Below are 12,753 nucleotides of genomic sequence, written 5' to 3' on the forward strand. Positions count from 1 at the left end.
TAGGAGTTTAGAAGCAGCAGACTTGAGTTTGAATTCTGGTTCTTCCTCCTAATGAGAAGTGACTTAAAATCTCTATGCCTCAACTCCCTCTTCTGTGAAATGAGAATGGTAATAGTTTGCTGTGAGGATTAAATAAGACAATACATGCAGTACTCTCAGCACAGTGACCAGCCCATTGCAGGTATCAAAAACTGATACTCGTTATGTTCACATTGCTCAATATAGCTTACTCTATGACTTAACTGGAGCACATATAGAAAAAGATGCTTTGGGCTGGACAGGATAAGCAGGATGACCAACCACCCTAGTGGAAGGTCAGTGATGTGGAAAGAAGGGGTGTGCCTGTACTCCCTCACTGGAGATCCCCAGGGTCACGGGCAGGGCCTAGGTTTTTACTTGGATATCTCCAGAGCAACTGCAGAATGGTCATCGTAAAAGTCCAAGTTTGAACCCCATCCCCCACAGGTTAACCATGTGTTGTCCCTCTAGCCTTCCTTATCCATTGTATCAGTTACCAATTGCCAAATAATGTCACATAACAATTATCCCAAAACTTTGTAGCTTAAAACAATAAGCACAGACAATTGCTCACAATTGACCAGTCTCGGCTTTGTGGTTGGGCTCTCTTATGCATCCATGGACAGCTGGCAAGTTGGCCGGGAGTTCGCTGGTTTAGGACTGCCTCTCTCACGTGTCTGGAGGATGTTTGGCTATCAACTGAAGTGACAGGCACAAAGGATTGTGTGTCTTTCATCATCTAATATGTGAGCCTGGTGTTGCCCACATGGCACCAGTGTGGCTCAGTGGTTGACCACAGACCCATGCACCAAGATGTCACCAGTTCGATTTCTGGTCAGGGCACATGCCCAGGTTGTGGGCAAAATCCCTAGTAGTGGGCATGCAGGAGGCAGCCAATCAATGTTCCCTCTCATCGTTGTTTCTATCTCCTTCTCCCTCTCCCTTCCTCTCTCTCTAAAATCAATAAAGAAAAAAAAAAGAGTTGATGCTTGTTTTAGTTCTCTATTGCCACTTGACAAACTACCCCAAAACTTGGTGCCTTAAAAAAGAACAAACATTTATTTGCTCACAGTCCTGTAACCTGGGCAAGGACAGCCTGTTTCTCTCCACTAGCTGCTTACTGGGGTGATCTGGCTGATGTGGAGGAGGGAGGTGGCTCCCCTCACTCATCAGGCTTCTCATCCTTCCTGTTGGAATATTGGAGGTTGCTGGGCCTCTCTCCTCATGTGCTCTCATCCATCTGTGGTGTACCCCAGCTCTTCTATATGGCACCTGGCACCAGCTGATGGAAGCTGAAGCTGTCAGGACTTTTTATTTTTTTAGAAATGGGGAGGTAGAGAGAGAAAGAAACATTGACATGAGAGTGAACATTGATGAGCTGTCTCCTGCTCAACCCCTACTTGGAATCAAACCAGCAACCTTTCAGTGCACCTGACGATACCCAATCAACTAAGCCACACTGGCCAGGACAGCCAGGCCTCTTAAGAAGTGGTTCTTCGCCCTGATGGGTGTGGTTCAATTGGTTGGGCATCTCATTCACCAACAGGTTACTGGTTCAATTTCCAGTCAGGGCACATGCCTGAGTTATGGGCTCAGTCCCCAGTATGGAGCATATAGGAGCCAACTGATCGATGTTCCACTCTCAAATTGATGTTTCTCTTTCTCTCTCCCTCTCCCTTCCTCTATCTCTAAAAACCAATAAAAGAAATATTTTTTAAAAAAATAAGTGGTTCATCATCCTTCCACTGCATTTTATGGGTCAACCCAACTCACCAGGCCAATTCAAGGAAGGGAAATATACATAGGAGGGGCAGAACTATTTGGAACCTGTGGTATAAAGGAAGAGAGCAAGTAAAAGGGAGAAAATTAATGGAATTACAGTGTCTGTTGCAGAGGACATTCTAGAATATGAGCCCTGAGAAGGCCTTGCTCAGAATTACAAAGCTGGGCAAACCTCGGCAAGATTGTCTAACGAATGCCTGGAGTTCTTAATCTGGACCCCCTTGAAACTGTATGCAAAATACACACCTTTTTTTTTCCTTTTTTCTTTCTTTTTTTTTTTTTTTTTGCTGGAGGAAAGTGGGAATCTATAACATTCAATACATCCTCAAAAGAGTCTATGATCCAAAAAAAGATGAGGAACCATTATCCCGAAATTGATGGGCAGCGTTACACCCCAATGGATGGGGAAGCCTTGAAATTAAACACCAGCCTACACTCTAGTGCTTCAAAAAATCAGAGCTCTTCCAAAGAGTACAACCCTGTCTTATACTGTGTTTCTTTTTCACCAGACACCTGTAAGTGTGTTTTGTGCAGGAAGATACTTCAAATTTTAAAGTAAAGATCAAATTTCAAGGTTGAAATGTTCTGAGAAGCCTCTCTTGGTAGAAATAAACCAAGGCAGCTGGAGGGGGGGAAGTAAGAAAAGGGAGGCTGGGATACACAGGTGGAAATCAGGTGGACCAAGTGCTGGCTTCGGGCTAACTGAGCCATTGAAAAGGACCAAATTGCTTCCAATTGATAGAATCTAAAGAACCTCTTCCAGAAACTATATCCAACTTGTCTCTATTTTTCTCCACAGCCATGGGACCCGATGTGCAGGGGAAGTTTCTGCCGCAGCCAACAACAATATCTGTGGGGTCGGAGTGGCATACAACTCTAAGGTCGCAGGTGAGCTGTCCCTGCCAAGGAGCAGGCCCCGTTCCAGGCAGGCAGCCCCAAAACGAATCACACCCTAGTCTCCAGGCTGACCAGGGCCTGGCAAAAACTCCCAATGTGGTAGGAGGTCTGGGACACATAAGTTTAACAAGAGTAAAATTTTTTTATATTTAACATATAAATTCTTATTTAAGTGTAATATAAATACAGAAAAATGCACAAGCCACAAAGATAGCTCAATGAATTTTTACAAACTACCCAAGGAACAAAACATTACCAGCACCCCAAAAACCCTCCTTATGTCCCCTCTCAGTTACTACCCATACACACAAGAATAATCACAATCCTGATTTTTTTTTTTTTTTTTTTTTTAATCCTCACCAGAGGACATTTTTCCATTTTTTGTTCAGGTAGAGTGGGAGGGAGAGAGAGGAACAGAGGGAGAGAGAGAAACATCGATGAGAAAGGAACACATCGAGTGGCTGCCACCCGCACGACCGACCAGGGCCGGGGACAAACTGCAACCGAGGTACGCGCCCTTAGCGGGAACCGAACCCGGGTCTCTCAGGACCGCAGGCCGACGCTCTAACCGCTGAGCCAAACCGGCCAGGGCCACAATCCTGATTTCTAACAGCAAATATTGGTTATTGCCAGTTTTCAAACTTTATATAAATGGAATTTATTATGGGCACTCTTTCGTGTCAATATCAAAAACATTTTAATGAGACTCAAAGACTGTGGAGAATGTAAGATGTGTATAAATTGTTGTAAACATATTCAGAATCTTCAAAATGGTTTTTTGTGTGTGTGTGATTTGCATAATGCATCTCATCTTTAAGGAAATATATTCTACCTAGAGCCTTTTTACTAAGTTCCACAGGAAGGATATTTAACAATTTCATCTTTACAGAAGGCTTTAGAAATGAGGGTGGCAAGTCACTAGAAATTTAAAAACCAAAACCTGCCCCACCCCAAAAAAGAGAGGGAGAGAAAGAGGATTGAAGAGTGGGGTTCATAATCTTTCAGCAAGATGCTGGAGACTGGAGTGGCTCCTGGCTCATTCCAAGTGTAGCACCAAATTGGTTCGTAATTTATTTAGGCTGACTCACCCAACCTTGTTTTTCTTTTTTTACAACTGTCTTGATATTTTTCTTGGCAATTTACTGGAAACATAAACATATTTTGTGCTGACACTTGCATTTCTGGGAACCTAAATAAAGCAAGAGCGACTTATACAAACCCACCATTAACCTCTTTCAACACTGTTTGCTAAGAGGTTTGCCTGAGCTAGTTGCTGAATTTTACAAAAGAACACATCTGGAACGTTCTGAAATGTAAATAGAGGAGGCTTTGTCCCTCGGGTTTCGGCTCTCTTTATTTTGTGTGCATCCAAAATGCTAGCATTAAAATGTCAGAAGCCATTATGAGATCAGGGGAAAGAATATCACCCAATTAATATTTTATAAGCTAGGCTTGTACTTCAGGTGGTAGCTGAGGCGAGGTGGGTTCTTTATTCACAAGACAAAACTGGAAGCAACTGAAAAATTCAAACCTGAATTTCTCATTCACAGTGATTGTCTTCAAATAGTTTTGAAGGCTCTGTCCAAATCAACTGGTTTTTTAAATAGGATTCGTAAAACTACTGCCTGCAAAAATTAAGAATTCGAGCAGCTCAAGCTGTTTTGAAGGTTTATTGGGGTCCCTTTCCCCATTTGATGCTTTTATCTTTTTCTCTATTATCTGAACTCTGAGAACATCTGAGCTGCTAATTAAATGTACCTAATTCTCTTGCTCTCTTTATTTGAATTACCTAAAAGCAAAGCCAGAGACAAAAATTTGGGTATGTTAGAGAAAGAACTTTTCTCTACCCTTCTGAGTTCTTCTGGCTAGTCTAAGAATTAAGTTGATGTGAGACAGATTAACAGGAGAAAATAACCAAATTTCATTATGTACATATATATGGGGGTTCCATAACAATATGGGGCCCAAAGACAGATAAGGTAGCTGAGGCTTATATGCTGCTTTGGACTGAGAAGGGGGTAGTGTTTTGGGACTTTGAAGGGGAGGAAGGCAATTCACAGGGAGATGGAAAAGCAAATGTTCAGTAAACAAATGTTTCCTGGGCCACACAGAGACCCTGGAAGACAGCAGACTCTGATCTCTAGGCCCTGCCTCAACTTGTTCATATTACACTGTAGTTATGTATGAGGATAGCTCCCTCTCAGGAGCAAGCCCTCTATCTAACTTATTTTAGGCAGTAAGGGGGAAGGTCAAAGGTCAAAGGATCTTCTTTTTTCTGAGAATATGTTTATCAAAGCTGGGGACAGTGAAACAAGGAAGGGCTTAGGATAGAAGAAGCAACAAAGGAAGCCTTGGAGACAGGTTCAGGGTTTTAGCCCAGGATGAGCAGCTACTGCCCATTGCTCCCCTGGTTGCAAGTTTCCTGGGGTCCTTTAGAGTTTAGGAGGTGCATGCCTGTAAGGGAAAAATAAGGGGAAGAGAAAGATTTGGGGGTGCTCTTGGGTCCTTTGTTTTGAGGGTTTTTAAAGGCTGGAAGTTTAGGGGAGTTCTTAGGGAAGGATCTCAATAGAATATTCATCAGCTTTTCCAGGTGTGTCCTTTCAGGGTTGTGGTCTCCACTGACCAATCAGTGGAGACAATGACCCTGAAAGGGCACACTAGGCCTCAGTTGTATTTCAGCTTCAGGCCTAGAAAAGCAGCAAAACCAGTAGAATGACGCCAGGTCCAGCAGCAATGACTAATGCCCCCTGCAGTGGCACTGACCAATCAAAGGCTCTTCTTGAGTCTTTTGGTTTTTTTAGAAGTAAAATAATCTTCCCAGAGAGATACATTTTGGGAAAGCAAATTTTGTTTCCCTACAGGTGCAAGGAGTTTATTTGGAAAGTGATCCCAGGAAGTTGGAGAGAGGGAAAGGTGGTAAAGGAAAGGAAGCAACAGTGTATGTAGATGAGCTGGTTGCTCCCATGGACAACTGGATCTGAGAGACTATAGGAACACCCATCAAAAATTCACCCCCCAACTAGATAAAGGAAGGTGAAGAGATTAGCCAAAGAACATATGTGCATAGCCCATAGACACAGATAACAGTGTAGTGAAGGCCAGGGAGGGGGAAGTGGGCTGGGTGGACGTGGGAAAAGGACTTGGGGGACATCTGCAATAGTGTCAACAATTTTTAAAAACTTGGGGAAAATGTACCCTCCAAGGTGAGGAAGCTGGGGAGTTCACTCACCAACTCCTGTCCCTCATTGGTGGAGGAGGCTCGGGGGACACCAATACCCTGGCCTAGCCGGACTGCCAGCTAACGTGAGCTGAGAAGAACTCCTAAGGCAGAGAACATCCCTCAGGCAAAGACACTCAGATGGGGGCAACAGATCTAGGCAGAGCACAACAGCCTCTGCCTCACCTACTGACTAACCCCCATCCCACAGGTGAGTGAGTGCAGCCTGATACCTCAAAGACAGGGCCCCTGCTTTCTGAAACCCTCATGGCAATGCCTTAAGATTCCAGAAACCAAGGCCAGAGCTAATGGGGGGAGGGGGGGTAGCCCAGCCACACAAAGATTTTCAACAAGGCAGCCACCTTTCTCCCTTTTCCATTCCCTAAACCCCAGATTTGCCCCTCTGTAACCACTCATGCTGATTCTAACTGCTGAAGGACCAGGAAACTCTAGTTCCTCATCCTGTGTACTGTAGGATATCCAGTGTTCTCTAGACTTCCCCAGAGGAGCAAAAGGAACTCTTCATGAGGAAGTGTTGGAGAGTTGCTCAAGATCCCAACAAACGCAGAATTTCCGGCTCCTCCACCTTACATATTTAGTGGAACATTTTGTTCATTCTGGTTGACAATTACAAAAATTGTCTGTTTTTTATTATTCTAAATGAGCATACCCCTTCCAGAGAGAGAATCTTTCCTTTCAGGAGCTTTCTGAGCTAGGGTTGTGTAGTGCGCCACCTGGTGGCCTACAAAGATCTTGCTAGTCCCTGGCAGTCTCCAAGTGTTCAGTTACAGGTCTAGCAGGCAGGCCTTGGCAACAATATCCCAAGTCCCTCCTGAGTTTCTCTTCACCCTGTCTTCACGAAAAGCTAAAATTAAGGTGATGTAAAATCTTAGTCCATAAATAGAAAGGAAACAGAGATGAGATTATAAAATAAATCCTCTGAAGGCAAAAAAGATAAAAAATGTATTGAATATCTCTTCATTTGCCTGTTAGCTTCTTGGGTTCTCTTCTATTATAAACACTGCTCATTTTTCCATTGGGGTTCCTGTATTTTTCTTGTTGATTTACAACATTTGTGGTATCCTAGATATTAGCCCTTAATCAGTTTTAATCAATGCAAATATCTTCTCCCTAACTTTCACAGTAGGTCATTAGTCCATCTGGATTCACCTTTGTATGTTGTACTAGCTGGAGGTCCAGTTTTATTTTTCTCCAAATAGTGAGTCAATGGTCCCAATACAACCTATTTTTTATCCTTACCTGAGGTTATGTTTATTGATTTTTTTTTTTCTTAGAGAGAGAAGAAGAGAGAGAGAGAGTGAGAAACATTGAGAGAAATATTGATCGGTTGTTTCCCATATGCACCCTGACCAGGGATTGAAACTACAAATTAGGTATGTGCCCTGACCAGGAATCAAACCCACACTCTCTTCAGTGTATGGGACAATGCTCTAACCAATGGAGCCACCCAGCCAGGGCCCAATACTATCTATTTAATAGTCCAGCCTGTCTCTGATTTGTGGCGCCACCTTCATTATATATTAAGTTTCTGTACATACATGGTTAGTCTCTGGGTACCTATAATTTAGATAAAGTCTCCTAGCAAATATAAACTAGAAAATGGTAACCACACTCCTTCTACTACTGTACCTTTGTATATTCTCTTCTCTCTGCCCAGAATACTTCACTCCTACACTATACCTGGCCACCTCCTTTTCATCCTTCAGCTCTCAGGTTGCTTCCTCAACACCACCTCTCAGAACAGTTTCCTCATCTACACTTTAAAAAGCCTGCTGAATTGTTCTACCCCAACACTACTTACATATTCTTGTTATTGCGTGTTATTGCATATATTAATATCTTCCTCCACAGGCAGATGAGTCTCCATGAAAACAGGGGCCATGTCTGTCTTCTCTCATACCTCAGCACAGGGTCTACATACAGTGGGTGCTCAAACCCTATTTGCTGAATGGCAGAAAGGGAGAAAGAAGTAAAGAGAAGGAAGGGCCAATGAATAAACCAATTATAAGCAGTATAAATTTATCATTGAATGAAAGAATAAGCGGATGATTGAAGTTGATTGATTAATGGCATAAGGCTCCAAGGACCCCAACCTGATGCAATTTCTATCTGGAGGGCTAAAGTAGCTCCTTTTCTACCAGTACCATCTTATGTTTGTTCCTTTATTCCAATCAAATAAGTTCCAAGGAGACTTGGGCCTTGCTGTAGGGTGCCTACCATGTACTCAGTCATGCTGTGGGTGGTGGGATACCGCAGTGAGTCTGCAGACAAAACACCTGCCCTCACACTGTTGACATTCTAAGAGAGGACTCTGACAATGAGCAAATAAGCATGATAATATCAGATAATGGTTGCTGGTAGGAAAAAAAACAAAGCAAGGTGGCAGAGAGTAACTGGGGCAGGTACAGCAACTTGAGGGCGGGCATCATTCCTGGGCTTCTGTAGAGCTTCTCCGAGTAGCCCCAGGGTTTAGCCAGGCCAGTTGTGATTGGTTTTACCTTCCTTCCTTTTTAAGCCAGAGCATATAGAGTTACACATTGGGCTTCAGGATGAGCTCACCTTTGATGAAAGATTCTGAAGAGGCCCTGGCCGGTTTGGCTCAGCGGTTAGAGCATCGGCCTGCGGTCCAGAGAGACCCGGGTTCGGTTCCCGCTAAGGGCATGTCCCTCAGTTGCAGTTTGTCCCCGGCCCTGGTTGGTTGTGCCGGTGGCAGCCACTCGATGTGTCCCTTTCACGTCAATGTTTTTCTCTCTCTCTCTCTCTCTCTCTCTCTCTCTCTTCTTCTCTCTCCCTCCCAGTCTATCTGTGCAAAAAAAAAAAAAGAAAGAAAGAAAGATTCTGAAGAGTTTGGAAACCACACTGTTGACCATTGTCAAGATAACCTGGAATTTCTCTACTAGGAATGAACTGCTTCCACATACTTGGAATAAAACTTACAACATTTCCATGGATTTACATATATTTTATCTGAGTTTTTAAATAAACCCATATAAATTAGCCATCAGCATAATAATTAATGTTTTCAGATCCTTAAAACTTAGATCAGCCTAAATCTGCTCCTTAGCCTGCAGACTAATAATATTCATAAGTACAAATGGGCAATTAGAGATTCTGAGGTTTGTGGGCAGATGTAGCTTTTCCTGGTATCAGGTACAACTCACCTTTTATTACAGGAGTAGAGTCAGAAAGGATTTAGCTCAAATCCTCTGGGCCATGAACCCCTAGAGCAGTAATTTTCAACCTTTTTCATTTCATGGCACACATAAACTAACAACTAAAATTCTGCACCACACCAAAAAATATAAGTTTTGCTGATCAGACAAAAAAAGGCATAATTTTGATTGATTTACAAAAAAAAAAAAAAACAGAATAATAGTGATTACCTATCCTTTTTGCTCCAAAGTGACTTGCTTAAAAATCAGGTGCCTACACTTGTATATAAGAACTTCTGGTACCAAGAATTACCAACCAGACATGACCAATAAGATACAGCTCTACTATATAGCCTATATATTTATGGTTCAAGAGAGGGCATTCATACTGGATGGCTATTGTTGTGTTGGCTGTTGTCATTTATTTATTTGAGAATCTAAGGGAAAAGAGGTCAGTGCCCCTGACTGAATAGTCGGGTACTGAATGTTTTAAAAATTCTTGTGACATGCCGGTTGGAAATCACTGCCCTAGAGGCTAGTAGCAGTGCAAGTTGTACAGATAGGCATGAGGCTCAGAACCTAACACAAGGGATGCAGAGCCACTACTGGTCATTAATGTGGTGATCAGGCCCGGGAGGGAGGGAGTAGGAGAGGGAATAGATGCTTGATGTGTACTGTGTCTCCTTACCATCAAATCACATCAGCCAGTAGAGCATTTTTACAAATGTGAGGACACTGAGTCCTAGCTCCCTGGTCTTCCCTTTCTTTCTCTGCCTCTTACTTTCATACTTTCTTGTGTTTTCTCTCTCTCTCTCCCCCCACCTTGTATCCCCCTGTAGTTTCTAGAGCACTCAGAGACAGAGGAGAGGTCCTCCCTAAAAACCCTTGGGTCACCCTGAGCTTATGTCTTGGCTGCTAATGGTGTAGTTGCTTGCAAAAAGTAGTGTTGTGTCTCACTCATTTAATGCATGCCTCATTCTTCCAGAGCTTAATGAGATTAAAAGAATGTCCGGCACCTGTCCCCTGAATATGAATGAGAGGCTTGCTTTCAGTCTGTGGCCGCCCTTGCCTCCCTTGATGCTGAAACAGTCAGAAAATTAATGCACACCAGCTCTGATGTTCTGAGCAGCACAAAGGGTGCCAGAGAGAGGATGAAGAGACAGAGGGATATGAGCTGCAAAGAGAGAGGGAACAGGACTTGGCTGAATGCACCATGCACTGGCTGTATGACAAAATCCAGTGTTGCCATTGGCTGGCATATGGTGGGACAGTCCAGACCTACTTGGCCAAAGTTAAATTTCTCTCCCATTTAGTTCTGGTCATCTGGGAACTAGATGAATTCAAGATCATCTGAGTTTTCTTCTTGCAAGAAAATGAATACCAACCTCTCTGTGATGTTTCCCTGACCACAAAGTAGGAAGAACTTCTTACGGAAGAAGCTGCACTGTTTGGTTTATTCTGTGACCTGTAGGCCACTTTTGCTCAACAAATTTTTTAAATAAGTAAAACATAGATGGGCCAAAATCAAAAGGTGCAATTTAAACTTTTCTGTCCTTTAGAAAATGAACCATAAAATTTAGCTTCCAGAAAGTTCAAACTATGATTATTTTTTTAAATACAGTTCTTTTTATTTTAGTATGTTTTTTAATTGATTTTTTTTTTTTTTTAGAGAAAGAGGAAAGGAGAGGGAGAGATAAAAGCATCGATGTGAAACAGAAATACCAATGGACTGCCTCCTGCACACCCACTATTGGGGATCTGGCCTGCAACCTGGGCATGTGCCCTGACTGGAAATTGAACCAGGATCTCTCAGTCCATGGGACAATGCTCAATCCACTGAGCCACACTGGCCGGGCAAGCCATGCTTATTTTGGCTGAGCTTCCTTCAGGGGAAAGGATGTTAACTCATAATTGGATATTTGTTGGCAAGAATGGTGACTTGATTTATAAGTTAATGGTAGAGGATGGGAAATCTGGACCTGTTATTATTTATTCTTCTGAACCTGTTGTTTTCTGTTAGGGAGAAAATCAACTAAATAAAGTAACAATACTATGCATTTACTCACCAAATATTTATCAAGTTTAAGATAAATTCCAAGCACTGTGCTGGTGTCCTGTAACACAGAAATGAACAAAATAGATGCATGCCTTGTACTCAAAAATCTTGCTATCTGGTGATGAGTGAAACACACAAATAAACAATTGTACTAGAAGGCTAAACATGTGGTGCTGATGGAAAACCTGGAGAGCTAGATCCAGAAAGCCTTCTGGGGAAGTGCCTGCTGAACACATAGGTTAGGCAGGAGGAGGGTGAGCACTGGAGGAAGCTGCCATGCAAGCACTAGGGGTGGGCTATGGGACATTAAGGAGGAAAGAGAGACCCTTAGGAAAGAAGACAATTTTATGTCCATTTCACGTGTCCTTATTTAAACGTATTTGCATGCCATGTTAGAGAGTCATGCTTGTGTAATAATGTCCTTTGGCCATGCCATGGGTCAAGTAAGGAGTATCAGCATCCAAGCTTTGACTGTGTGCAGCCCAGCCGCTTCATTTCAAAATTTCCATAGACAGAAAGACTTAGTCAGTGTACTAAAATTCTAGGCTCCTTGTCACAAAATAGTGTAGCAAGCAGAGAACAATATGGCCCCAAACAGCAATGTTTTGATGTTAGTGATGGAGGGACAGAAAGCCCATCCTGTTGGCTGCTGCTGAGATAACCCTGGAGAGGTTTCTTAAGGACAGCCAATGGGTGATGCAAACCACAGCTGGCCACAGGTGTGCCCCTTCTCTGGCATGCCCTGTTTCCATGTCCCTCTACTCATTTCAGGTTTACCACACACACACAATCCAGGACTGAGGCACTCTGCTTCTTTCCAACTGCCCAGCAAGTAGTCACTCCCACAAGACATCAGAGAGTAACACCAACTTTCTAAAGATGCCCTAAGGAAGAAAGAGGAGGGGGCTGTATCATGCACCCTATTACTAGTGTATTTAGAATAAGCCATGCAACATTTCTGTCCTTCCCAAAGGTCCTTCTCCTATATAACGCAACTGAGAGTTCCTCTTTTCCTGACCCCCCTCCCTCATTTACCTACACTGTTCCTACCCCCCTCTACCCTCTGTCCTCTGCCCTCTGAGATTTCTCTTTAATTGTTTATTTTTTAATTGATATTTGAGAGAGAGAGAGGAAAGGAGAGAGAAATAGCAACATTGATGTGAGAGAGAAACATGATGGGCTGCCTCCTGCACACCCCCTACTGGGGACGGAGCTGGCTACCCAGATGTGTGCCCTGATGGAGAATCCACTCAGGAACTCTCAGTCCATAGGACTAATTCGATCCACTGAGCTACACCAGCCAGGCCAAGATTTCTCTCTAAATATCTAATATATATTGCTTCACCCTCACTGTCATGCACAATAGCTTTATTTCTCCTCTGGGATTTGTCCCCAGTCAATACCCAGTGTCTGCTGACCTTCCACTTAGAAACAGGCTTATCAGGAATGTCTTCAACAAAGGTTGTCTCTCCTCATGGGGAATTCTAGTAAAGTTCTCAAGGGGAATAAAATTGTCCTCAAATAGTTACATAAGGAAAGGTGAGGGTGTGGTCCAAAAAGAATGGGTGGGCCTGTCTGTGCCACCCTCTTGATCCTCTAAGGGGTGTAAC

At 43.1% G+C, this 12,753-nt stretch overlaps 1 protein-coding gene across 1 annotated transcript in view; it reads left to right on the plus strand.

The window, feature by feature from the left end:
- Positions 1 to 12,753, plus strand: part of PCSK2 (proprotein convertase subtilisin/kexin type 2) — a 322,138-nt gene that overhangs the window by 233,154 nt on the left and 76,231 nt on the right. Inside the window, exon 7 of the mRNA XM_036245861.1 lies at positions 2,600 to 2,688. Coding sequence (XP_036101754.1) covers positions 2,600 to 2,688 — 89 coding nt within the window. The remainder of the gene's footprint in view (positions 1 to 2,599; positions 2,689 to 12,753) is intronic.

The sequence above is a fragment of the Molossus molossus genome, unplaced genomic scaffold (genome assembly GCF_014108415.1).
Source record: "Molossus molossus isolate mMolMol1 unplaced genomic scaffold, mMolMol1.p scaffold_m16_p_6, whole genome shotgun sequence".
In the NCBI taxonomy this organism is placed as follows: domain Eukaryota; kingdom Metazoa; phylum Chordata; class Mammalia; order Chiroptera; family Molossidae; genus Molossus; species Molossus molossus.